The sequence below is a fragment of the Culex quinquefasciatus genome, chromosome 1 (genome assembly GCF_015732765.1).
Source record: "Culex quinquefasciatus strain JHB chromosome 1, VPISU_Cqui_1.0_pri_paternal, whole genome shotgun sequence".
In the NCBI taxonomy this organism is placed as follows: Eukaryota; Metazoa; Arthropoda; class Insecta; order Diptera; family Culicidae; genus Culex; species Culex quinquefasciatus.
Window position 1 is genome coordinate 9,731,332 of NC_051861.1, and position 26,486 is coordinate 9,757,817.

The 26,486-nt window shown below is 38.9% G+C and overlaps 1 protein-coding gene across 3 annotated transcripts in view; it reads right to left on the reverse strand.

Annotated features, from left to right (window-relative positions):
• Window positions 1-1,623: 1,623 nt before the first annotated feature.
• LOC6039889 (monocarboxylate transporter 13) overlaps window positions 1,624-26,486 on the reverse strand; it is a 35,995-nt gene continuing 11,132 nt past the window's right edge. For all 3 annotated transcript variants that reach the window (XM_038248725.1, XM_038248724.1, XM_038248726.1), the window contains exons 2-3: window positions 24,485-24,883; window positions 1,624-4,219 (exon numbers count right to left, since the gene is read on the reverse strand). In XM_038248725.1, the coding sequence (XP_038104653.1) occupies window positions 2,202-4,219; window positions 24,485-24,635 (2,169 nt within the window). In that variant the 5' untranslated portion in view covers window positions 24,636-24,883 and the 3' untranslated portion in view covers window positions 1,624-2,201. The remainder of the gene's footprint in view (window positions 4,220-24,484; window positions 24,884-26,486) is intronic.

Here is a 26,486-nt window from a genome sequence, read left to right on the forward strand (position 1 = left end):
TTTGATTGAAAGATGATTTTGGTCAAGGTACATTTAATTTAAAAAAATCTTCATACGTGAGGACAGCCGTGATAGAAGAAAAAAAAAACACTGTTGTTCGGACGGTGTCGAAATCATCGCAACTAAATTTGGGGAATTAGCCGCTTTGAAGCAGATCAAACTTTGTGATTTTCTTACATTTTTCAATTTTCTACTTTCCAGAAATTCTTTTCCTACTCCTTGTGATCGTCCTTCACTAGAGTACAACGTATCAACAAATTTTATTCATTTTAATTCATATTTTTTACTCAATAATGCATCGTGCACTTATTGTTCAGTGTTACTAACAAGATTAATTGCATTTTCTTGCTCGCTTCGTCGGAATCCAATTCTGCCCTTTACTGTGTGTCGTTATTGCTCTGTCCTGTGGATATGCACAGATATTTCGCGATTATTCGCGATTAAACTTCAGTTTCCTACAGTGTTATACAGTTAATTTTTGCCCAATTTGGTAAAGATTATTTATGATGAAATATTATTTCAATAAATGACCACACGGAGAAAAAAGAGTTCCCAAAATCGTGAACAAGCGTTCATGAAAATGGGAACCTCGAACAAAGTGTTCAAATCCCATGGTACGATTTTGAAAAACGTACCATGAAATTTGAACACTTTGTTCGTGGTTCCCATTTTCATGAACGCTTGTTCACGATTTTAGGAACTCTTTTTTCTCCGTGCAGGTAGCAGTTATTGATCGGCCCGCCTGTGTGCTTCTAGCAGATGCGGCGAATGAAGCTGATGTAGGTAATCTCGAAAACATAAAACTTTAAAATTCGATATCTCTGGAACGATTCATATTCATTTCTGTCGATAAGTGATTCTTATGTAAAATTGGCCGGGGAACACGATAGTGAGGTCAAATAAAAAAAATAAGTTGGGGTGTTTTGAGATACGGCCGTTTAAAGTTTTCAATTGCGCAATACAGGTAGAATAAATAAATTAATCGACATATTGATCACGGAAATGGATTCTACGTCCAATTTCCTTCAAAATTGAGTCTAATACCGACCCTCTAAGATTTGTGGTTCCTGAGTTATCGTCATTTGAAACTAGGAGGTTTGGTCAAAAATCGCCAAAAAGTCGATTTTTTGGGGAGGTACAAAAATGGAGGGGGTGGTCCGATTTGGATGAAATTCGGGATTCTTGCATGTTTTGATAGTATCAACAGCCCTGCCAAATTTGCGCAGGATCGGAGAGGGTAATTTTCAAATGCTGTTCCGCTTCAGATGGAATGACCCATAAGCTATTGTGTTTCGTATGTTTATAGGACCTTTAAAAAATATCAATGAATACAAAACCAGTAAAACAAAAAACATAAAACAAGAATTGATAAAACCATTGAGAAATTACACTTTTTCAAATAGATCAGTTTAAATACTCGGTATCTGATTTGATATCAACCTTAAATGGCATTCAAATCCAGTCCGTCCCATTTGGAACCGTCCATATAAATCACATGGACACGTTTTTGAAAATCTCAAACCCCCCTCCCTACCTTTCGGATAAGCTCAAGTTTACTAGGAATTTGCATTTCGGACAACAAATAATACAAGGTTTTTTTTTCTTTTCATCATTGCTATAATGTTTTTTTTTCTCATTATGTTACTGTTAGTAGTTAGTACTAGTACTAAATGTTTAACATTACACTGATAAAATTGATTCTGATTCTGTTGTTTCGCTCGTTCAACCGAATTTCACATTTCAAACATTTCACGCTATCACGCCCCACCGCACACGCACTGGTAATTTTAAACTATTCTAGTCGCATCATCACGCCACGGTTCCTCACTTTTTTTTCTCGTATGGCAGATTGTATAAGTTCAGTGTGTGTGTGTGTGTTTCTGTGTCCCAGTAAAAGCCCTTTACTAACCTAGCTTAGTCTAGCCTAAATATGCGCGCGCCTAAAATCTGCATCCACAACACACTCACAATCGTCACACTTTTGTTTTCCATCTTCTGTTTGTTGAAGTTCATTTTTTGTTGTAAATAGCTAAAAATATAATACTCGTATTGTTTTCTTCGCTACCCCCTCCTAAAATATCGACTTGAAAGAGTCACTATTCTAAGCTGTTGTTGCTGCTGCTGCGTCCCTCCTCCGGCGCGCTACTTCGAAAGACCAGAGGGTAAAGCTCACAGTTGATTGAGATGGAGTTTTTTTTTGGTTAAGCGATGAGACTTTTCTCGGCCGCGTCGTTCTGTTGGGCTGCTCGCTGCTCGTTGCGTCGCTTTTGTCGCCGGATCAGTGGCATGAAGCCCCAGAGAGCGGATCCTACGAGCAGGACGAAGCCAAGTGCGGTGAAGAGTGGCTGATATTGGCCAATGTTCTCGAAGATGATGCCACAGATGGGCGGGCCGATCAGCTGGAGGATGCCGTTGACGAAGAGGCTGATGCCGTACGAGGAGGTGAGGCGCTCGGTGCCGAGCATTTCGGCCATGATGATGGCGGTGATGCCGACGTAGGTTCCCGACGCGAGTCCGAACAGGGCGCAAAACACGCTGACCATGGAGTAGGAGGTCGCGAGCGGGAGCATGGCCAGGGCGAGGCCGGATATGGACAGGCCGCCGACAAAGTACCACGTCTTGGGGATGAGATTGGTGTCGGAGAGGGCCGAGCCGCCGATGCGACCGACGAGGTCCAGCGTGGACACGATCGAGAGCAGGTAGGCGGCGAGGTTTTTGTCGAATCCTAGCGTGCTGGCGTACGCTGGGAGGAGGATGATGAAGTTAGTGTAGCCGATTGCGTTGGTTGAGTTGGAGATTAGGATGACCAGGTAGGTCGGATCTTTGAGCAGCGACAGGTCAAAGTACTTGTTGCCTGTGGATTCTTTGGATTTCTCTCCGGCTTGTTTGGAGGATGGTTTGAAGCTTTCGGCGATTGACCGGAGAGACAGATGGGACGCAAATTCACGCGGTTGATGCGTCGAAAGTGTGCTGCCATGGTAGGGCGTGCTGATGTACTGGAAACTGCTCGTCGAAGGCGATCGCCGTGGCGGTCTTCCCCGGATCGAGTTGAGTCGGTTCAAGCGAACGTGCGAATCTCCAGCGTTCAGCTGACTGCTGAAGGTCAGATTGCGGTGTTCTTCCTTGATGGGGGTGCTGATTTTGCGCTGTCGACTATTCAGGTCATCCTTCAAATACGACGCAGGTACGGCCGCGGCCGAAACGCTCCTAGCAAAGCCGTCAATCATTCCGTTCTTCGGGTTAAACCGGAATATATCCGGCGATTTGTGCTCCAACGTCGGCGTTGCAATCGGCGTATCGTCTCCAGTTATCATAAACTTTGGCTTAATCGCTGATCCTCTCGCTTGACCAATTTCCGGATCCTCATTACCTTCCGATTCTTCCATGATCGTATCATCGCCCACCAACTTCTCGACCTGCTTCACCTTCTTGACCCGTTTCATGTGCTTCTCCACCGGCTGATAAAATATCGCCGCAACCCAAACATTCAGCGTAATTCCGCCCATGATCAGGCAAGCCCCTCGATAGCCAAAATTCACCAACAAATACCGCAACACCGGCGGCAAAATGATCGACCCCAGCGCACTTCCAGATATGCACAGCCCATTGGCCAACCCCCGCAACCGCACAAAGTACGACGTCACAATGTACACCGTCGGTGGAAACGACAACCCCGCCCCGGTCCCCACCAACACGCCGTAACTCACGTACAAAAAGTTCACCGAAGTCGCCCAATACGTGATGATCATCCCGGCCGCCGCGAACGTCCCCCCAATGATCGTCACCGTCCTGTAGCTGTACTTCACCGACAGTATACTCGACAGCGGTCCCAACGAACTGTACAAAAAGTAACACAACGCCGGAATCCACGCCGCGGCCGAGGGCGTCGCTTGGAATGCCTCCAGGAACTCCACAAACAGCACGCCAAAGCTCTTGATCGTGCCCGGCACGAGGATGTTGACCAGCATGGAACCAGCCAGCACCAGCCAACCCCAGCCACCGTCCGGCGGCACCATCTCGTAGTCATCATCGTCGTCGTCGTCCTCCTCCCCTTGATTGTGATGATTTCCATTGCTGGTCGGCGGCACCACCACCGTCAGCAGCTTGTCGTCAGGTTTGCCGTTGCTTGTCGGTGCAGCGGCATGCGTCGTCGTCGTCTGGTAGTGCGGCGTCGTCGCCCTGCTGCCACTGTCCGTCACCTTGTCGAACTGGATCTTGACTGAAATGTAAAGAGGAGAGGAGAATTAAACAAAGATCATAATACAGCGTGGCCACGCGGACCTTGACTTTGGACGGTCAGTTTGCTTGTGCAAAAACCAGCGCACGGTGTCAGTTGCCATAAAACAGGTCATTGCCAAAGTGAGCGGTTTTTACTGCTCTTCCAGGAATTCTGGGTAGTATAATGTTACAAAGTTGATGGCGTTTAGAGTTTCGTCGAAAGACATGCAGGTATCGTAAATGACTCACTGTTGCTGTCAACGCTTTGCCAATTTTTACTCTAGAATTTAGATTTTGAAAAAATACAATTTTTGGGAAGTATCGAAGAAATGGGTGAGTACTGATTTTGAAAAGTTCTCAGAACATGTTCTGTTGTTGTTACCCTTGTAGGGCATACCCATAGGAACTCTCACTCCAAACATCTTCTCATTTGGTTGAAACTGGCTTGTTTCCATCGGGTTGAAGTTTATAAGGGAATTACCATGGGAAACTTTGATATTTTGTTCAATCGTTCCTACAGATCTGGGGAAAACAAATAGTAACTTCTAATATGGCCGGGCATGAGTGGAATCGTCTGGAGAACAACTTTCCCGAAGAGACCAGGTCGACTCGTTGAACCTGGTTCGAGCTGAACGGCAACCGGTTCGTCAAAATCAGTTTTTTCCCAGAAAAAATTAAACAATTTTTCTTTGCGTGCTATGGAATTTTTGATGAAGACCGCGATGTCACATGTGAAACAGCAGAACAAATGAGCTTCTTATTGAACTATTGTATTACTCGATTTCAGTTGAAAACGCTGTTAACGAGCTGTAATTGAATGTCAAAGTGCTGATATGGCAACATTAGAGGCACGCTGTGTAGGAATCTAACCCTGGTCAACACGGGCTGACAGATCAACTATGGTTGACGTCTAGAGATGAGAAGAGTTAGTGAGTGACAATCAGCGTGTAACGCGGTCGGGCACGCGAGTGGTGGCGGCAATAAATATGATTATTAGCCGCCAGTGATTTGTTTTATTTTCAATCCGGGGTATTTACCTGGCTCAGTGACTACATTGGCGACGAGGAGAAAACATATTTTGGTAAGTAAATGCAATTTTATGTTTGGAACGGAAAAAGCAGGAAACATTTTTTTATGGAGCAGGAGGAAGAGGAAGAGAAGGTAAGGGAGCCGGACTAAAGGTGTGTGTGTTGTTGTTTCATTGTGAAATGTCTGGTTTTTTCCGCGGAGTTAACGTGTTTGTATGTGTGCTGCACGGGCGCTCTCTAGAAATTTTGTTTTCATGATGCACGATCAAGGGGTTCAGATTCAAGTTGGTAATAAACAGATTACCCAAAATTGGGGTAGCGGAAGTGCAATGTTTACCTGATACACGATGCTGAGGTTCAATAGGAGTTTTGGTTAATGTTTAGTTACGGTAATTTAAAAAAAAATCAGCAAAGAGTGGTTTTAGGGTAGATTTCTTGGACGAACAGTGGAAAACCCAGTTAAAAATGTGGAAGATAATTATTGATGTTTAGTGCAGTGAATTTCTATTATGTATTGGTAAAAAGAATGGTGTGTGAATATTAACGGTAGGACTTGGGGGTGTAAGTATTTTCACCGTTGTGGTTTTTCGGATGTTTTGGCTGTGTGCCGATGGGGATGGCTTAGTGCCGGAGGTTGGCTTAGTGCCGGAGGTTGGCTTAGTGCCGGATATTGGCTTGAGGCCGGGGGATGGCTTAGTGCCGGATATTGGCTTAGTGCCGGGGTTGGCTTAGTGCCGGAGGTTGGCTTAGTGCCGGAGGTTGGCTTAGTGCCGGAGGTTGGCTTAGTGCCGGAGGTTGGCTTAGTGCCGGATATTGGCTTAGTGCCGGGGATGGCTTAGTGCCGGATATTGGCTTAGTGCCGGGGTTGGCTTAGTGCCGGAGGTTGGCTTAGTGCCGGAGGTTGGCTTAGTGCCGGATATTGGCTTAGTGCCGGGGGTTGGCTTAGTGCCGGCGGTTGGCTTAGTGCCGGAGGTAGGCTTAGTACCGGATATTGGCTTGTGGATGAGAGATGGCTCGTGAATATCTGCTGTAAGGTCTGGGGGAGAAGAGGCTTGTGATTGTCCACTCATGCCTGGTGGAGAGATGGCTTGTGGATGATTACATGGAAGCCTGGTGAAAAGGAGGCTGGTGGATGTTCACTCATGCCTGGTGGAGAGATGGCTCGTGAATATCTGCTGTAAGGCCTGGGGGAGAAGAGGCTTGTGATTGTCCACTCATGCCTGGTGGAGAGATGGCTTGTGGATGATTACATGGAAGCCTGGTGAAGAGGAGGCTGGTGGATGTTCACTCATGCCTGGTGGAGAGATGGCTCGTGAATATCTGCTGTAAGACCTGGGGGAGAAGAGGCTTGTGATTGTCCACTCATACCTGGTGGAGAGATGACTCGTGAATATCTGCTGTAAGGCCTGGGGGGAGAAGAGGCTTGTGATTGTCCACTCATGCCTGGTGGAGAGATGGCTTGTGGATGATTACATGGAAGCCTGGTAGAGAGGAGGCTGGTGGATGTTCACTCATGCCTGGTGGAAAGATGGCTCGTGAATATCTGCTGTAAGGCCTGGGGAGAAGAGGCTTGTGATTGTCCACTCATGCCTGGTGGAGAGATGGCTTGTGGATGATTACATGGAAGCCTGGTGAAGAGAAGGCTGGTGGATGTTCACTCATGCCTGGCAGAGAGATGACTCGTGAATATCTGCTGTAAGGCCTGGGGAAGAAGAGGCTTGTGATTGTTCACTCATGCCTACGGAGAGATGGCTTGTTAATATTTAGGCCTGGGGTAGGGGCTGCAGGCTTGTGTATGATCATCGAAAGGTGAAGTTAGAAAGATTTTTATTCGTCAACATTGTAACATTGTCGTAAGTAACAGTGACTGTTAAAGTTAGGAATTCAAGGTACAAACTACAAGGATATTTTTAAGGAAGTTTAGTAGTGCCATTAGGGATCATTTTTGCACAAGTTAACAGTTGAAATGATTGAAAAGTAACAGGAAAGTTTGGGGTATTTGGTAATTCGTTTGGGTGCAGGCGTGGTCGAATGGTTACGCTGTTCGCGTTGTAAGCGGATGATCAGGGGTTCGTTTCCCATCTTCTATTGACTTCCATTCGGATGGGGAGTAAAAACGCTGGTCTTCGCCCTTAGTTGTTGTTAGGCCGTAGAGTAATTCCAGGCGTAGAAGTCGTCTCCTGATATACGAACAAACAACACACCAAACCAAACCTGCTCCGGTAGAGTCGCTGGTCGGTGGCTGGACTTGCAATCCAAAGATCGTCAGATCGAATCCGTGGGTGGAAGGAGTAAAAAGAGGTTTGGGTGCTCTTCCCATTCAAGCCTTCAGACTCCTAGGTGCGAGCAGAATCGTACAATAGGGGCCATAAAAGATCTAGGAACGTTAAAGTGGAAGGTTTGTTTTGTTAGTTGTTTTAATTCGTTAAGGTTATGTACTCATCAAACGTATCCAAGAGGCAAGATATTGTTTTCTAATAATGTAGAAGTTGTAAAGCCAAACTTTAACCTGCTCTTAAATACTATAACACAATCAGTGATTAAACCTACAAAATACTTTTTTCTATTACTGAGTTTCATTAGCAACAGGTCACAGGAGGAGAGGTTTTGCCAGCACACGTAGTTCGTTCGGAGAGGTCTTACTGCGTTAGGCCGAATTCCGCGTGAACAACACACAGAGGAGAAGGATGAACCACGAGCTAGTGCAGCTCAACGGCAAACCGGGTTTTCAGAGAGTCACCTGGGATTACCGGATCCTTTGGGTAGTGCGCATGGCAAGAGAGCCAGGCGGGCGGGGTGCCGACCTGGACGGAGTGTGTGCGGCCCGGAGCCGAGTTGGCTGGCGGCTCACCTGGATACTGCTGATGAACTAAGGGATGTCCTTAAGATTTGAAGGAGGATGGTTGCAAGATAGGGTTCTGTTTGGGGTGCGAAGTTGTCTTCGTATTCCAGAATGTCAGGTTGACGGACCCAATTCCGTTATAATTAGATTGTACAAATAGTTAGGAGTTGTGGTAAGTAATTTTGGAGACGCTGCTTTATGGGGTTGATTAAATGCTGGGGAATGTGTGAAGGAGTATTGATGCAGGGGCTCTGATTGATAGGCACCGTGAAATTGTTAATAATCGGTAACTCCATAAGACAATAAATGAGAAATAATTTATATTCAATTCATGTTTATTAGTTGCACTTATCATGAGTTTTGGAGATGCTTACAGCTAAAAATAATTCAGATACAATCATTGGACGAAATAAGTTCAGTAATTTCAATCAATTAAGCGAGAGCAGATAAAACTGTTTAAAACAACTGCTACTTTTGCTAGGGGAGAAGAAAAAGGATAGGAAAGCTTAAGTTTATATCACAGACAATTTGTCAGTTAGTTAATGAAGGCTAAGACTTTAACTGCAGGGCATAGGTACTTTCCCATCAGCTCTTGCAGCGCAAAGAACTGCTCCAGCTTGTTTCGGCGAATAACTTATTTGAGCGACTGTTATTGTTTAAGATATAGAATTGTGAAACGATAGTTGAGGATTATCTTTATTCATTCAAATCTACCGGACTCAAAACAAAGGGAACAAAAAAACAAGTCATTTTTTAGAAAGAGGCTGAAACAAGTGTCTTATAAAATCTAATATTATTTGCATTGGAATCTATAAAAAAATACTATCTGAAAAATGCTGCGTACAAGATTTTAGACTCATTAATTTATTGAGTAAATTTGCTCAAATTATAGGAAAATAGGGAAATGCTTAGCATTCTATTAACTTTAAATTAAATTGTTTTAAGTGAAGGAGGAGGTAGTACTGGATCGAGTGGATAGCGGTTAACTGTAGTGAATTATGGATTATAATTACAAGATTAATAAATGTGACGGAGCAACAATTAAATTGAACAGCTAAGAAAGGACAAAACTTCATTGAGTGTAATGGCTTAGTTCAAAGTTCAAAGGACGTGACAAGAGATTATACTGTAAACATAAATGCTCGTTTGACTCAGCAAAAGAAATAAGATTATAATACTATTGTTATCAACAAATACTAGATTAAAAATAAATCCACTCGTGTGTTCAGATCAGGGCAATTATGAGGACAATCTAGTTTGCTTATCTGTTAAATTATCAATTGTGAAGTATCTATCATTTTCAAGGAAGAGAGGGATGTAGGAATCTAACCCTGGTCAACACGGGCTGACAGATCAACTATGGTTGACGTCTAGAGATGAGAAGAGTTAGTGAGTGACAATCAGCGTGTAACGCGGTCGGGCACGCGAGTGGTGGCGGCAATAAATATGATTATTAGCCGCCAGTGATTTGTTTTATTTTCAATCCGGGGTATTTACCTGGCTCAGTGACTACACGCTGGAATTAGATGCTGTTCCCCTACTTCGGTTATTTTTGAATGGGACATAACCTTGAGTTTTTTCAAGCAATGTTACGTCCTTTTGAAAAGTTACCTTAGAATAGTGTTATTGAAGAAACAGAAAAATACACAAGTTTTTTTTAATCAATGCAGTCGACTTTCATATTGTCAATCATCGAAAAAAAGAATCATCAGTTCCAAGAACGATGCAAAATGAAGACTAGATTAAAAATATTATTTATTTTCGCTGTACATACCTTGCTATGAGAGAGAATCATGGCAAACATAAACAAACAAATCAGTAACAACATTTCAAAGGGGCGAAACCCACAATTCTGCCGTTTCGGCAAAATCAACATTCAAAATTTTGCAATTTCGATCAACTCCTATTTCCACAAAAAAAGCATGAAAACCATCAATTTATCATAGAGAGCAATTTAAAATTAATTAAGGTGTTTTTGCTATTAAAAATTGAGAAAAAGAAATTACGCCTTTTTGAAGAGCGTGCCTACATTTTCGCCCCACCGTATTCGCCACCCACCCAACCTAGGGACCTAGGGGAAATCTACCCATTTTAATCCTAATAAGCGGTCGTGTTTGAATGATGCTGGATAATCTAGAGTCTCCCTTGAATTTTACTAAAACCAAGTACACCAACGAGTAGAGCAAGTTTTTGTGAACATTTCTGTTTATTTTCACTTTCACTAAAAGTTATTCTATTTCTTTACCAAGCATTTAACAAAAAAAATCCCAAGGGTATTCTAATCGAGGCGAATGCATTGGGCCACGCCCATTTTTCTAATATCGGCTTAGTTCTTTTTTCTTCCAACACTCTGTCGAGTGTTGCCATTTGCGCTGACAGTTCAAACGAACACTCACGAAAAGTGGCATTTATAGGGAAAGTTTCCTGGCATCGCTGGCTGTGCTGCTGGTGGTGTGGACGGCCAGCCTTTGTTTTTTTTTGCCTTCGTCTCTCGCTCGGTTTTCTTCAGCCTTCGATTGGAATGCAAAGTGAAAATTGAAACGTCAAACGACTTGGCGCGTTTGTTTTTTTGATGGCGCTTGCTAATTTATTACATTTTTCGGGATTATTCTTCAATTGAGTGCCTTAATAATGATCAAAAGAACATGTTGCCGGTAGTCGGAAGCAATTTCATATCTTAAGCGCCGTGAAAAAGTAAGCGCAAGTGAAAGGTTAATTTTGGCGATATTCATTAAGCGTTTGAGGGATTCTCGTGTGTGTCACTGTGTGTGCCAACAAAATGATGAGAAGTGGTCTCGCAAAATACAAATTATGATCAAAAGTGCATTAAATGTGATCTTTTTGGCCAGTAAGTGGCATACATTTGCGTGCTTACTCGAGGCGGTGCTGTTGCTGGTAAGTTTATAGCCCAAATAGTATTTTTGGAGCTTTAATCGAGCATCAAACTCTCCATATGACGAAGATAGGTTTTTGATTGGAAAGGGTAGATTTCCCCTACATAGGGAAATGAAATGTTCTGGGAGAAATTCTAAACACCCAAAGGCATTCAAATTTAAGGTTGAAAAACTTGTAGTATTTTTTTTTTTTTTTGGTGCTGGCACGTTTCTTGTACCGAACTAGCACAAACTTTACAAAAACTATCATTTTAATAAAAACAACAGTTTTACAATGTTTGTAAATGTTGTTAATTTCATTTTTCTGCCCAAAATTATTTTAAATTGATTCTGACCTTGTTCTTGCATGGTCTTGTTGCTCGATTGGAACCCCGATTTGACAGTTCGATTGGAACCCTGAGAGTAACATTTCGCCTCTCCATAGAGTTATCTAAGCCCGAACTCACGCACACTAGCACCCCATTTGTTTTGCCTGCGGGTACAAAATTTAACCTCAATCTTTTTCGTGTACGTACACGCAATACATGCGCACGTAGATAACTCTATAGGCTCTCTAACCCAACCAAAACAACGGTATCGCCCGTCAGGTTACGCCACAAAGCAGAAGTAAACAACATATTAGCCCTTTTGGGGTCGTGCATAAACCACGTGGCCTTTTTTTGGGAATTTTGGACCCCCCCCCCTACCCCCCCATGGTTTTTCGTGGTTTCTGGCCAACCCCCTTATGGCCACGTGGCTTATTTCTCTGAAAAATTAAAAAAAAACTTGTTGAATTCAAAAATTAAATTTACAATGCATTTGTCTGCATCAATGTGACCTCCTTTTTTCACTAAATACATTTATTTTACAGTATACAATTTAATTGTAATGTTACAGAAAAAAAAAGATTATCAAAACTAAGTTTTTTTTGTTAACCCTATCAAACAAGAAATTTGAGAAAAAGTTTGTCGATTACAAACTGGAAACCAAAATTATTTAGTTGCAAGCAATGAAATGCATCTAAAATATAAATGCTTTTAGAGTATGAATTGTGCTCAAAAAATCAAACCAAATAAACGGATAAAAAATATTACATAAACAAGTGAGCAATGATTCCATGTGTCCAAAAAAGTAGTTTTGTACCATTATTTCTTGGATGTGCGACAAAAGGTCAAATGGACCAAAGGTCGAATGCCAAAAGGTCGAAAGACATAAGGTCGAATGGACAAAAGGTCGAAAATGGACAAAAGGTCGACTGGACAAAACGTCGTAAGGATAAAAGGTCGAATGTGAAAAAATGAAAAAAATAATAATAATTATATAAACTTCTTAAATATTCTTGAAAAACATATTTTCTTATTAACAAATCCGATTTTTTCTGTGAGTGAGATATTGTGAGTATGAGAATGGGATAATTCTTTCAAACATGTGCAGTTCTTTGAAATAAAGGCGACTTCTCAATGTTTTTTTATTCTAAAAACAACCTATTCTTGATTGTCATAATATTTTTGTGAACTTTTCTATTCTTTCAAACATGAGCGATTCCTTGAAAAAAAAAAAGTTCGCTTCTGAAATGTGATGGAAATTTATTTTTATTTCTAACAACAACCTTTTCTTGATTGTCATGATATTTTTGTGAGTTTTTCCATTCTTTCAAACAGCAGTTCTTACAAAAAAGGTTGACTTCTAAAATAGTTTTATATTTTTATTAAACAACTTATTCTTGACAGTCGTAATGTTTTTGTGATTTTTTCCATTCTTTAAGGTTCTTTAAAAAAGGTTCGACTTCTGAAAATATCATTAAGTTTTTATTTTATTAAAAAAAACCTGTTCTTGATTGTCGTAATATTTTTGTGAGTTTTTCCATTCCTTCAAATATGAGCAGTTCTTCCAGAAAAAAGTTTGACTTCTAAAATATTTTTTATTTTATTTTTAAAACATATTCTTGACTGTTGTAATGTTTTTGTCAATTTTGCCATTCTTTCTAATATGAGCAGTTCTTTTTAAAAACACTACGTTTAAAATATTTTGTAAGTTTTTGATTTATTTATAAAAAAAATTATTGGAATATTTTAGTGACTAATCCAATCTTCCAAATATAAACAGTTAAGAAAAATGAGAATGTTTTGTTTCTTTAATATTGTTGCAAGTTTTTTATCCTTTTTCAATCTATCTTTCATGGTCACATAAGATCCTTAGAAAAATCTGACTTCAAAAATATACCCGCATGTTTAAAAAAATCGATCGCATTAATTCATTATTAAATATGAATTTTTCAAAAAGTTAAATTTGGCAAATGATTTATCCTTTTTTTAAATTGAAAACAAAACTAGCTGAAAGATCAGGAAATTCTTTATAATTTTACAATTTTTATCATACTTTTGGTTGCTGAGATATTTACGTTGAAAAAAAAAATGAAAGATGAGTTTTTTTAATGTTAATAAATATTTCTTATTTATATTGATCTTTAATGGCGTTACATTAAAATTTTATTCACGAATACTGCCCATGTTCGCAAAAATGTCCCATATGCAAAAACAGCATGCTGAGAAAAACGCTTTTGAAGTTTGTCCCACACAAAAGGCTACGTGTTAAATTTTCGCGAAAAAAATGGACTTCCTCTTGATTTCAAAGATTTCAAAACAAAGTACTGGATGTTGTAGGCTTTTTAGAGCGTTCAATTTCCCGGGGATTCAAATTGCCCGAGAAACGGAAAATTTGCAACAAATTTCCCGGGAAATCCCTGAAATTCTTGAGAAATTTGAAATTTATCAAAAATTTATCCGATCCTGGTTCTGATTTATATTATGCAACAACATTGTACAGAATAGCAACTTAATTGGTTAGAATATGTGTGAGGATCGATGAGTGCCTTGACTGCAGTGTTGCAATTTTGAGCGCTCATCCGCTCATGAGCGAGCATTTTTCGCTCATTCGTGAGGAGGAGCGCAACGCGAGCTAGCTCACGTTTGCTCGTGCTCGTGTTTGCTCATTTATTTTATGAGCGAAAATGCTAATTGCTCGCGCTCGCGTTCATTTTTTCTCATTGAGCAAAATGAGCGGTATTTTTTTTACCTGTAACGGGTAAACGATAATAACTTTTTTTTTCAGCAGAGCTTCGAGGTTGTTTTTTTTAATGGAGGCTGAATAGGCTAATCTTAATAATATTGGATGAAGTTATTTGTCATATTTTTTTTTTGAAACTTGTTTTGGAATCAGAGTTAAGGGGTTAAGGTGTTACATTAAGATCTTTACACACAAAAAAAGAATCATCAGTTCGAAGAACGATGCAAAATGAAGACTAGATTGAAAATATTATTTATTTTCGCTGTACCTTGCTATAAGAGACAGCAAACATAAACAAACAAATGTCAAACATTCTTCAATGTTTCGCAAAGAAAAATGTCTAGACGGAACGGAAAAATCCTAGGGACCGCCGAGGAAGATATCAATCCAGCAAGAAAAAATATCTCGAGGAATGAAGAGAATAGGGACGTGGCGTTACATCGTGCTGCCACCTGGTTTTTTTAAGCGCAAGAGTGTAAATGTGCTGAGTCATCGTCTAAAAATAGACGGCGTCCTATCTCGCCCAGCAAAATGAAGTCGATAAAGTAGTCGGTTTCGATGAGAAAAAGTGGAAAACGTGGTCTAAAAATAGCGACGCCATCCCCCTATGCAGTAGGGGCAGGGGGGGGGGCAGAATGGGCCACCCTTGATTTTTGGATTTAGAATGGATTTAGATCAACTGTAAGGCAAGGGTCTTATAAAGGACGTCAAATAACATCGCCACGCCGAAAACTACGTTTGAATTCATTGTATTTTTTTAATTATGAGCGAAAATGTACATTTATTGACAAAACCACGCAAATGTTATTTATTTCAAGGTTTGTAAATAAGCTTTCTCGAAGGTTAGATTGTTTGAAAAAGTTTGTTCAATGTTTATAATGTTACCAGGAGCTATTTCGAAGGTAATCAAACTACAACGGAACCTTCAAATCATTAGGAAGCTTGGTGGTGGAAGTGTTAAATTAAAATCCACTTGGGGGCAGAATGGACCACCCTTTTCCTGCCTTATAAAAACAATAAAAAGTTATTATTTTTGTTAAATGGTATATGTCGCTCCTGGTAGGTTCAGAAATCACGTTTAATGCAACATTAGTTGATTTTTTAGTTGTGTTGACGCTTATTTGTAAAAATAGTGTCTTATTTCAACATACTAAAACTATTTTCATAAATGTTTGTTTTGGTAAGTGACTATTTTCATAAAAGTGGTCTGACTTCATGGAAACAATGTTAGAAAGGTCCCTTAAGTCATTTATTATCTTCCTTCAACGTTTTATTAGATAAAACGGATCAAAAACATTTGAAACAGTACAATTTTTTAAAAGTTTTTCGAAAATATTTAAGGGTGCGTTTTCTTCAAAAAAAAAAATAGTGAAATGCAATAAAAAATAACAATTTCAACTTTTTACTAAAGGACGTATCAGACTATCGCAAACAAATCAAACAAACTAGACAAGACACGCATGATTTTTTTTGCGTTTGACAGTTTGCCTGTTCCGCCATATTGTTTGCGGAAAAGTGTGAAAGGAGCCATTACACTACCGCAAACAAACAAACAAACTCGCACTTTTTCGTGTTTGACAGTGTGACAAACTCGCAAACAAGGCAAAATGTATGCAGGCTGACGTTTGTACAAACAAATACTGTCAAAAAGTGCGAGTTTGTTTGTTTGTCGTAGTGTAATGGCTCCTTGATGACAAACAGTTTGCTAGTTTGGCAAACAAGTTTGCAGGCAAACAAACTGTAATGGTTAAATGCCTATTTTATTACAAAGTGCACTATTCCAATATTTCATCACCGCAATTTTTGGCGCCATCGTAGATTTTAAATTTCCCAATGATTTTACGGGCTAACTTTGGAGGGGGGATGACAAAATCTTTAAATAAGATTTGTATCAGCCTAACCTTTTTTTCTGGCAAGTCCTTATAAAAAACAGTCCCTCTTTTTTGTGTAACTTCACACCAACTGGTAAAATTTCATCAGATTCTGTTGAATTTAACTTTTTACACATTATTTTAGGCTGAAGCAATAAAAAAATGGAGAAATATTCACCGGAAAACATGTCAATCAAACGAAAAATCAAAATCTATTGCCCCTGTCAATTTTGACCCTGCCAAGTCGAACCGTTCCGCAAAAGTCGGTCATCGACGCCAATTTAAAATCGATCCCGCGCGCCACCTCCAAACCTCGTCGTCCGGTCACTTTTGGACCACGTCGAAGAGTTCTAAATTTATCTCACTCTCGCGATAGCTGGAAAATTTAGGATTTTTTTTTTGACTTGGCGGCGTTGCGCTCGGGGCTGAATCAATTTCTTTGACCGTGAGCTAATTGGTCATGAAGGAGTACACAGTCACCACAGCAGCGCTTCTTGGCAGGGGATCAACGCGGAAAAACAAACCCTTCGAAACACGCGGGAGATGCATCAGCCGGTCACCACCCCCACCAGAGAGCGCTCGATGACAAATTGGCGCGCGAACGTCATAAAAGTTTGTCAATTAACACTGACCTTCTCTAACTGATGTCGCTTAGATTTCACGACTTGCGGAGAGTCGGAGAAAAACAAAACAATTTTGCATGAACTTGAATTTCAATTAACCGGCAAGGGTGGAATTTCCGACGGGAAGTCCCTCGTCAGTACGTCAACAGCTACCATAGATTCTCTTAAAGTGTCATCAAATGAAAAAGTAAAACACACAATTTGATTAGCTTCAATTGATCCAATTTCGCTTGTAGAGATCTCCGTGTAACGAAACTGCGTGACACTTTGTCACCGTTCTGATAGCAGTATGACCTAACACAAGCTGTAAGTCAAACGAAATAACACACTTTTGCGAAATTAAGTTTCATTATCAAGACGGCGCGCGTTCAAATGAATACTAATGGTCACGCTTGAACGGTTGGCCATTTGGCGCGCGGCGTTGGCAATGAACTTTTGGCGCGTAACGGCATTAGTCATGCAGTGTTTTCCGGTGATTTCGGCGCGAAGGTGCCCCGAAACTGGTCATCGTTACGGCGTGTGGACCACCCACGTGCAACCAAAAACGTTGTTTGCTTCAAGACGATTTTTCAACTTCTTTCCACAGTTTTCGAAAATCAAATTAAAAAAAATGGCAACGCTGCCAAATGAATTTTGATCAACTTGTAGCACTGCTCAAAGATAGCATTATTATTTATAAGTCAAATGTTGATCGATAACATGACTACAATTATTTTTTTTGTTTTTAGATAAGGTATTCATGAAAATAAAACATTTTTTATTATTATTAAAAGCTGAACTATTGTTTTGTTTTTGGATGTTTTAGAAGACAGAAAAACAGAGTTAGGGGAAATATACCCTCTCTAATCAAACACCTATCTTCGTCATATGAAGAGTTTGATTGATGCTCGATTAAAGCTCCAAAAATACTTTTCAGGCTATAAACTTACCAGCAACAGCACCGCCTCGAGTAAGCACGCAAATGTATGCCACTTACTGGCCAAAAAGATCAAATTTAATGCACTTTTGATCATAATTTCTATTTTGCGAGACCATTTCTCATCATTTTGGTGGCACACACATCCACACGCAAGATGAGAGGTTAACTGCTTAACGAAAGTCACCCCGGGCAGACGGTAATAACAAAATTTATGCCATTTCAATAACAAATACTGTTAAAATAACAAAAAGTGTTATGAAATCTTCTTGAATAATCCATTTTTGCATAAGAGTTTAATAACAGTTTATGTTATCATAACAAAATTTGTTATTGGTCTGATATTGGTTGACAGCCATAACAACTTTGGAATAACATTTTTTGTTATGGAAGAATACCTCGAACTGTTATTGGGATGATCGGATTAGTTGTTAAAATAACAAAAAATAATAACAAAGATTTGTTCGAAGAATAACTAAAAATGTTATTAGTCTGTTATAACAATAACGATCCAATAACAAAAAAAAATCATAACGGGGAATAACAAATCATGTTATAAATAACATAAAATGTTATTGACCTAGTATTTTCAAATATCAAAAAATGTTATTCCCAAGTTATTACCGTCTGCTCGGGACCATCAATATCTTTTCACTTGCGCTAAAGATTTCAAAGCGCTTAAGATATAAAATTTCTTCCAACTACCGGCAACATGTTCTTTTGACCATTACTTAGTCACTCACTTGAAAAATAATCCCGAAAAATGTGAATAATTAGCAAGCACCAACAAAAAAACAAACGCACTAAGTCTTTTGACGTTTCAATTTTGAATACTGATTCTAATCGAAGGGCTGAAGAAAACCGAGCGAGGAGCGAAGACAAATAAAGAACAAAGGGTGGCTACCAACATCACCATCTTGCTGGTGCAGCGCCTGTTGGAGTGAGCAAGTGCTGCCAGGAAACTTTCGCTATAAATCCTACTTTTCGTGAGTGTTCGCTTAAAATTTCATAAATTTTGGCAGCACTAAGCAGACCCAAAAGAGCGCTGGAAGAAAAAAAGAACTAAGCTGAAAATAGAAAAATGGGCGTGGCCCAATGCACTCGACTGATTAGAATGCATTTTTGAAATAGTTTTTTTAAATGCTTGTAAAAGGAATAGCATAACCTTTAATAAAAGTGAAAATAAACAGAAATGTTCACAAAAAGTTGCTCTACTCGTTGGTGTACTTGGTTTTAGTGAATTTCAAGGAACAATCCAGATTATCCAGCATCATTCAAACACGACCGCTAATTAGGCTTAAAATGGGCATATTTCCCCTAAATAAAAATTACTTTACAATTAAAAAAAAAACATTTTTTGTTAATTCATAGACAAACAGACGTAAATCCTTAAATACTATTCAGGGGCACTGACTTTGAGGGGGGGGGGGGGCGCGAAGGCGCAGCCCATACATGGTCGCCCTCCTAAAAATTTTGGAAGAAAAACATCCTTATTTCAAACATTCAAAATAAAAATTCGCATAAGAGCAATTCCAGCTCAAATCAGGAATTTTTCTGGTACTCTTGTACCCGACCCTCTCCGATTTCAACGAAACTTTTTAGACATGTTATCTTGGGCCTGTATAAGCTATTTTTGTGTATATGGAGCCAGTTGCACTGGATAATGACATTTGAGAAGGGTGTAAAAGTTTTAAATGGTTTTGTATTTTGTAATTTCAATGTTGCTGTATCTCTTAGCCGTTACATCGTATCAAAAATGGTAAAAGACAAACTTGTAGGAAATTAGACGGGCTTTTGGAAAAATACACTGAAAGAAAAATACACGCCAATTCTATGAGATTTTTCAATTTTTAAGTTTAAAAGTTAAATTTTAAGGTGATGTCACGATTATTTTTCGTTCAAAATTTTTGTGAAAATAGCCTAAAATGTAACAAAAAGACTCACGAAAAATGCAGGATGGTATGTCTCTCCTAAAAAATACAAAAATCATTTACTAAAACTGTTTTTTTAGAAAAGTGGTCTAAACGTCAAAATTTTCAAAAACCGATAATGGGAATCGATTTTTCAGACAATTTTACATAAAAGTCTACAAATTGATCATTGTCCTATGTCCAATCCTTGTGAAGATACAACCGTTTTAAAAATAAAAATGTAGAAAAATAGGTTTTTTGGTGGTTTTTGGCAATTTCTAAAAGACCGACTTGATTTTTTAGTCTCGTAAATATTTTTACCGGGAAACTCGTCCAAATTTCTTTAAGTTTGCCCTTGACAGCATTTCAATTAAATGTATGGGCTTACAGATATGAGCATAATTACATTGCTCATAACTGATAATTGAATATTTTTTTCAGTGTGGTAGAAACCTGGATAGTAAATAAGCTTACGTAAACATTTAAACAAGTAAAAAATCAAGTCTGTCATATAGGAATTGCCAAAAACCACTAAAAAACCTATTTTTTCAACATTTTTATTTTTAAAACCGCTGTATTTTCACAAGGAATGGACATAGGACAATAGTCAATATAGAGACTTTTATGTAAAATTGCCTGAGGAATCGATTCCCATTAAAAAAACTTTTTGCGATAAAACATCGAATTTTTTTAAAAATTTAAGAGATTTTTTAATCAATGCTAAAAATGAATCTAAACGCAGGGGAATGCATTTTAACCCTCTACTGCCCAATTTTTTTTCGAAAATTTTTATTTTTCCCTTGTCCAGGAGGTCATTTTGAGCAACTTTTGTTCTACGAAAAACTTTACTTCTCTTGTGTTATGTTTTTCTTGTTTCATTTTTAGTATTTTAAGTTGCGTTTATCTTGTTTAGTTTATGTTTGTTTTCGGTAGTGTTTGGCCTATTCTACCACCTTCTATCATTACATTTTGCCTATCTTATTTTCACTTTATTAATTTTTTGCTTGTTTTTCACATTTTCTGCTATAAAATGGCACCATTATCATTTAAATTTTAAATAAATACGTAGAGGCATAGTCTGGGACACTAGAAAAATTACTGCATACTTCTTTTACTTTAAATATAGGAAATGTTAGTATAAAACACAGCCAAAGTAGACACCTGAAAAATAACATTTTTAAAAACATTGGCAAAGTCACATAAAAAAAGTTTAACTTCCAACCCATAAAATTTCTAAAATTTTAAGATTTTTTCTTTCCAATGCTTGTAATTTTTGTATTTTTTGTAATTTTTGTAATTTTTGTAATTTTTGTAATTTTTGTAATTTTTGTAATTTTTGTAATTTTTGTAATTTTTGAGCATGAGCATGAGCATGAGAGACCACCCATGGTTGTCCTTCTCCGTTGCTGAACAGGACCATAATATCCCATCAGCACAACCGGTCACACGCTTCAATGATCAAATGATGTTTCCCTTATCAACAGCATGCATGAATGCGCTGAAAAGATAAAACATCACGATCATCAAAACTAGAGCCGGTGCGAATAGGAAACAGTCGTTGGCCACCAACGGCGCCCGCCATGTCAGTTTGTAGATCTCGAGGGAATGGGACGGGAATGTTAGTTAGCACAGGCTGCTACCAAGGGTGGGTTCTATACGATATCCACACCCCGCGTGTGCCGGAAAACTACTTCTACTTGGGATTTTGTTAGTGGGTAAGGGTAATGGCCAGGATTCAACATAGAGGATGATGATGCGACCCAATAATCAATAAATTTTGTTTAATGGTGTGATGTATTATGCATTCTCAAGGCAAACAGTCGGAGTATGCGGATGAGACTATTCCCGGTTATTTGGTGTTGAGTTTAGCATAAATGATTTAATCTTAGACAGCCGGCTGTGGAAAGATAAAACCAACTAAAATGCGAAAACGCGAAACCGCCCGGATCGAAATACACGCACAATCGGGGGGACAACAAAAACGGAAACGGCAACGAAAATCCTGCGCGAGGACCGCGACGCACACCGTTCAAATTCTCCAACGCAACTGTCAAACATCCCGAAACCGCCCGGATCGAAACACACACACAATCGGGGGGACAACTAAGACGGAAACGGCAACGAAAATCCTGCGCGAGGACCGCGACGCACACCGTTCAAATTCCGTTTTTTAAAGTTCCAAGATTCCCGTTTATCTGTTGTTTGATTAATCAAGAGATGGCTCAATCTTAGACAGCCGGCTGTGGAAAGATAAAGCCAACACCGTATTAATTTAAAGAGTGATTTTGTATTCTTTGTTTGTTTTTCGGATTAAATGAGCTATATTGCAATTATGAGAGAAATTAAATCGCGAGATGAAACAAAATCGATCCGACGTAAACGCGTTGCGATTCGTATTCAATTTTTCATTTGAGAGCAATAATGATGAAACAGATTTCCCGACCAGCGAAACGCGACAAACTGAAACCAACCTTGCGACGGTAATGTTTGAATAATTTGTACGCGCAACGAAATGCTCCCAAAGTCCACTCTCGATTTTTTATGTATCTGTAAGCTGAAATCATTTTGTAACAAAGCAATAACATTAATACAATATAAACAGATACACTCGCACAAACATTCTCAATTAAGCCGAAACAACAGAAAAATCTTTCTCAACACCCACAACTTGACTTCACCCAAACATGGCACCGCTCCCCTAATTAAAAGTTATCTAGACAAGTTGTTTCGGCTCAATTTTAACCTCTCACCCACACACGCATAATCATTCACACATTTCAAAAATAATGTTCTTATTGGAACTTGCTCACCCGCGTCTGCATGCAGCTGTCTCAAACGTCATCCGCAGGTCCGTCGGCCGCAAGGCCGCAAGACCCGGAAGAAACTTTGATCTCGAGCGTCGATCCTGGAGTACATCAATGCAATCCCGCGTCCTCTTTCACGACGGATGTTGCAGCTGACGCAGCACCCAAAGCGTTAACTTAATGCTGCACACGGGTGAGCAGGCAGCTCCGTCTCACTTCTGCCAACACCAATCGGCCCACTTCCGTCTGAACCGCTCTCAACTTTCCACCCTCACGCCCCCGCACCACCACACCAAATACACACTACTTCCCTTCCTCTGTACATAGTCCGCCAAATCCACGATCAAAAGCTCTTCAGCAGCCTGCTACGATTTGCCTCGGAAAAGCTTTTGTAATTTTTGTAATTTTTGTAATTTTTGTAATTTTTGTAATTTTGTAATTTTTGTAATTTTTGTAATTTTTGTAATTTTTGTAATTTTTGTAATTTTTGTAATTTTTGTAATTTTTGTAATTTTTGTAATTTTTGTAATTTTTGTAATTTTTGTAATTTTTGTAATTTTTGTAATTTTTGTAATTTTTGTAATTTTTGTAATTTTTGTAATTTTTGTAATTTTTGTAATTTTGTAATTTTGTAATTTTGTAATTTTGTAATTTTTGTAATTTTTGTATTTTTGTATTTTTTTAATTTTTGTAATTTTTGTAATTTTTGTAATTTTTGTAATTTTTGTAATTTTTGTAATTTTTGTAATTTTTGTAATTTTTGTAATTTTTGTAATTTTTGTAATTTTTGTAATTTTTGTATTTTTGTAATTTTGTAATTTTGTAATTTTTGTAATTTTTGTAATTTTGTAATTTTTGTAATTTTTGTAATTTTTGTAATTTTGTAATTTTGTAATTTTTGTAATTTTTGTAATTTTGTAATTTTGTAATTTTGTAATTTTGTAATTTTGTAATTTTTGTAATTTTTGTAATTTTTGTAATTTTTGTAATTTTGTAATTTTGTAATTTTTGTAATTTTTGTAATTTTGTAATTTTTGTAATTTTGTAATTTTTGTAATTTTGTAATTTTTGTAATTTTTGTAATTTTGTAATTTTGTAATTTTTGTAATTTTGTAATTTTTGTAATTTTGTAATTTTTGTAATTTTGTAATTTTTGTAATTTTTGTAATTTTGTAATTTTGTAATTTTTGTAATTTTTGTAATTTTTGTAATTTTTGTAATTTTTGTATTTTTGTATTTTTTTAATTTTTGTAATTTTTGTAATTTTTGTAATTTTTGTAATTTTTGTAATTTTTGTAATTTTTGTAATTTTTGTAATTTTTGTAATTTTTGTAATTTTTGTAATTTTTGTAATTTTTGTAATTTTTGTAATTTTTGTATTTTTTGTAATTTTTGCAGACATTCTTAAGTTTTTTAAATTATAAATAAAAAAATGCAAAAATTATTGAATTCTCGTCATTGTTTTCTTTGTTCAATTTAACTATTTTTGTAGATAAAGAAAGAATGTCAGAAAGAATGCATTTACAAGCAAAAATGACTGAAAATTCTTTTATATTTTTTATTTTAACTTTAATGACTTTTTGTACATACCAATTTGTTAGAATACTGAGAATCTTGAAAATAAGATGGAATTAGAGTACAAACATACAAAAATGTCTGAAATGACATTTTTTTTATTTTTTTATCGTTTATTTTTGCATAAACGTACAAAGTAGAAAAAAATCTAGATAATCGAGAAGCTTAAACATTTAAGCTGCACCCCTACCTGGCATTTTTTAGAATCAACCGTGCCCCCCTCCCCCAGTGACAGTTCGTCACTTTTTAGTTTGACTTTGTCAAAACAATGGGGTAGAAACTTAAAAAGTTTCAAATGTGAAAAAGACCAAAAATCCAAGATTGCGGAATTTGGAAATTAAGAATATTGATTTGGTAACAGGTAATCATCACGATTTTTTTTAATAATTCAATTATCCAAAATGTCTGCCAGGTACTTCGGAAAATGTTGTTCTTAATCTGCGCATTTAAAAAATATCATGAATTCCTGAAACGACAGTTGCCACACGAAAATATCTGGCCTTGAATTTTATCTGGTCCGGCGATTGTCTCTGCACGCTTGATTGACGGAAGCAAATGAGGGGTGGTGATTGGCAATCATTATATTGCCTTATTTATGGACAACTGTCGTCACTGTCGTTAAACAGTGACTTAGTGCTTCATATCTGTTGTCGAGACAACTCTATCACTTCGGGCAAAGTTGATAAGCGGCGCGTAAATTACGCTACACAAGTGGTTCGATATTTGAATCACCCCCCTGATTTCGTCCAGCTACTCACCACTCTTCCGCTGGCTGTCGCTGCGACTCAGCTCGTCGCTGTCCACGCCGCTGCAGCTGCCGCCGTGTTCCGACGACTGCTTGACCGGGCTGTAGTCGCCATTTTTGGTGATCAGCTTGCCCTCGCTGCACTCGACACTCTCCTCACCCATCCCGGACACGCGTTCACTTGTTCCGGTTCACAACAGCTACTCCTTCTCGCACTCACTCGACCGCCGCCACCCTAATCATGCGGGCCCGTCCGCGTCGGGGTTGCCGCCGCCAGACTCGGGGACGGTATTTCGGTCGTCCGACGGTTCGTCCGCGGCACAGTGGTGGTGGACACAGTTTCCGGCGAGGCCAGCGGACACCATCCGTGGCTGTTGTGTGGTGCGGCCAGCAAATCGTAGTTGATCAAGCCCTGCGAAACAAGGAAATAGGGCAGGGGAATGGGGTCAAAATCGTGTCTTCTTTTATTTTTATGGATCAAACTGAGTTGGATTAAGGCTTTACGATTGTTTTCGAACACGCGGCACTCGCCAGAAAAAAAAACAAGACGGAAAGCAATCAATTTCTGTTTTGTGTCGCACTTTTTGCAAGCTGAGCATTCCGAGCGTTATAGCCATGTGAATCTATAGGGAAAATGCAGCATTTTTAGCCTTGACCTTCGTACGTTGAGAAGCACCAGGCAGAGTATGGTGACTTCTCGGAAATGACCTTTGTTTGAATTAATTGCCGTGCAAATTCTGTTTGCATCGTTTGATATTATTTTCATTGGACAGCTGGCAACACTTAATTTTCAATTTGAAGTGATGCCAATACTTCGGAATTGAGATTCAATCAGTTTTGACAGCTAATCGCCGGGGGGTAGCTCAAAGTCGACGACCCTGCTGAGAATGAAACTACACATCACTACTGCATTGATTTATGGTTGTCGTCTTCGTTCGGACAAAGAAACTGACTGCCACTTGACGCTCCATTATGGTTGAGAACCCTTTCCGGTTGTCCGGACTTTATGCGAGCGATGACAGTATTCAGCAGTCAGGAAATCGATACCGATCGAGGCCAACATCGCGAGTAATGCAATTTTAATCAGACTCAATTACACGAGTCACTTGAAAGTCACTGAACGTATTGTGAGTTGATGTGCTCTGTTGACAACGGAACAACTCAGCAAATAAAAAAAAAGTCTCGTGGGAATCCCGCTAGGTGGAAGGAAGTCGTTTGATATCAGAGGCCGACAAGTGCATGTAAAAAGCGGATTACATAATGCTTCCATGAAATTAATTACTTCCTTAGCAAGCTTTTGTCGATAGTTTTGATTTAAAATTAATTCCTTCAACTTGTTTTTGTTTTGAAATCACCCTGCACGGAAAGCTACCCGCGAGGGGTGATTCCAAGAACGAAAACAGTGTGATGCCAACTATTAGTTTAAGTCACGATTGGCACGTGGTCCCTCCAACTGATAGTGTACGCATAGCAGGCCTGCGTTCAAGCTGCGCCGCGACGTAACCAGTAATGATAGGGCGCAAAACACACCGCCTGCTGCGACCATTACAGGACTGATAAACAGAGAGGGAAAGAGTTGCCTCTTTCCCGGGAATGAATCATTACACAGCGAACGGTGCAGGGTAATCAGTTACGTGCGTACTGGGGGTTGATGGCAGCAAATTGCACAATCTAATTGGATTACATTGCTTCGTGGAACTGCGCCACCACGAGTTACAAAATGTTGTAGAAACATCATCAATTTGGAGCTGGCAACACTGACATGAGCGCGCTTCCGAAAACACCATCAAAGTAGGCATCGCCTCCGTTCGAGGTCACTCCGGAACGTCCTTGAACCGGCGCGGTAGCGCGATTCTTTCGATTGACACTTGAATCAATGCAAATAAAGACCCCGCGCGCGCCTCTCGGGGTTCATTTGTCATTCCGACATCGCGCCGAGTCACGTTTTAGCGCCAGATTGTGATAATTAAAATATGGCGTGACTTTTTTTGTCGACACAGCGAGAAGTGTCTTGG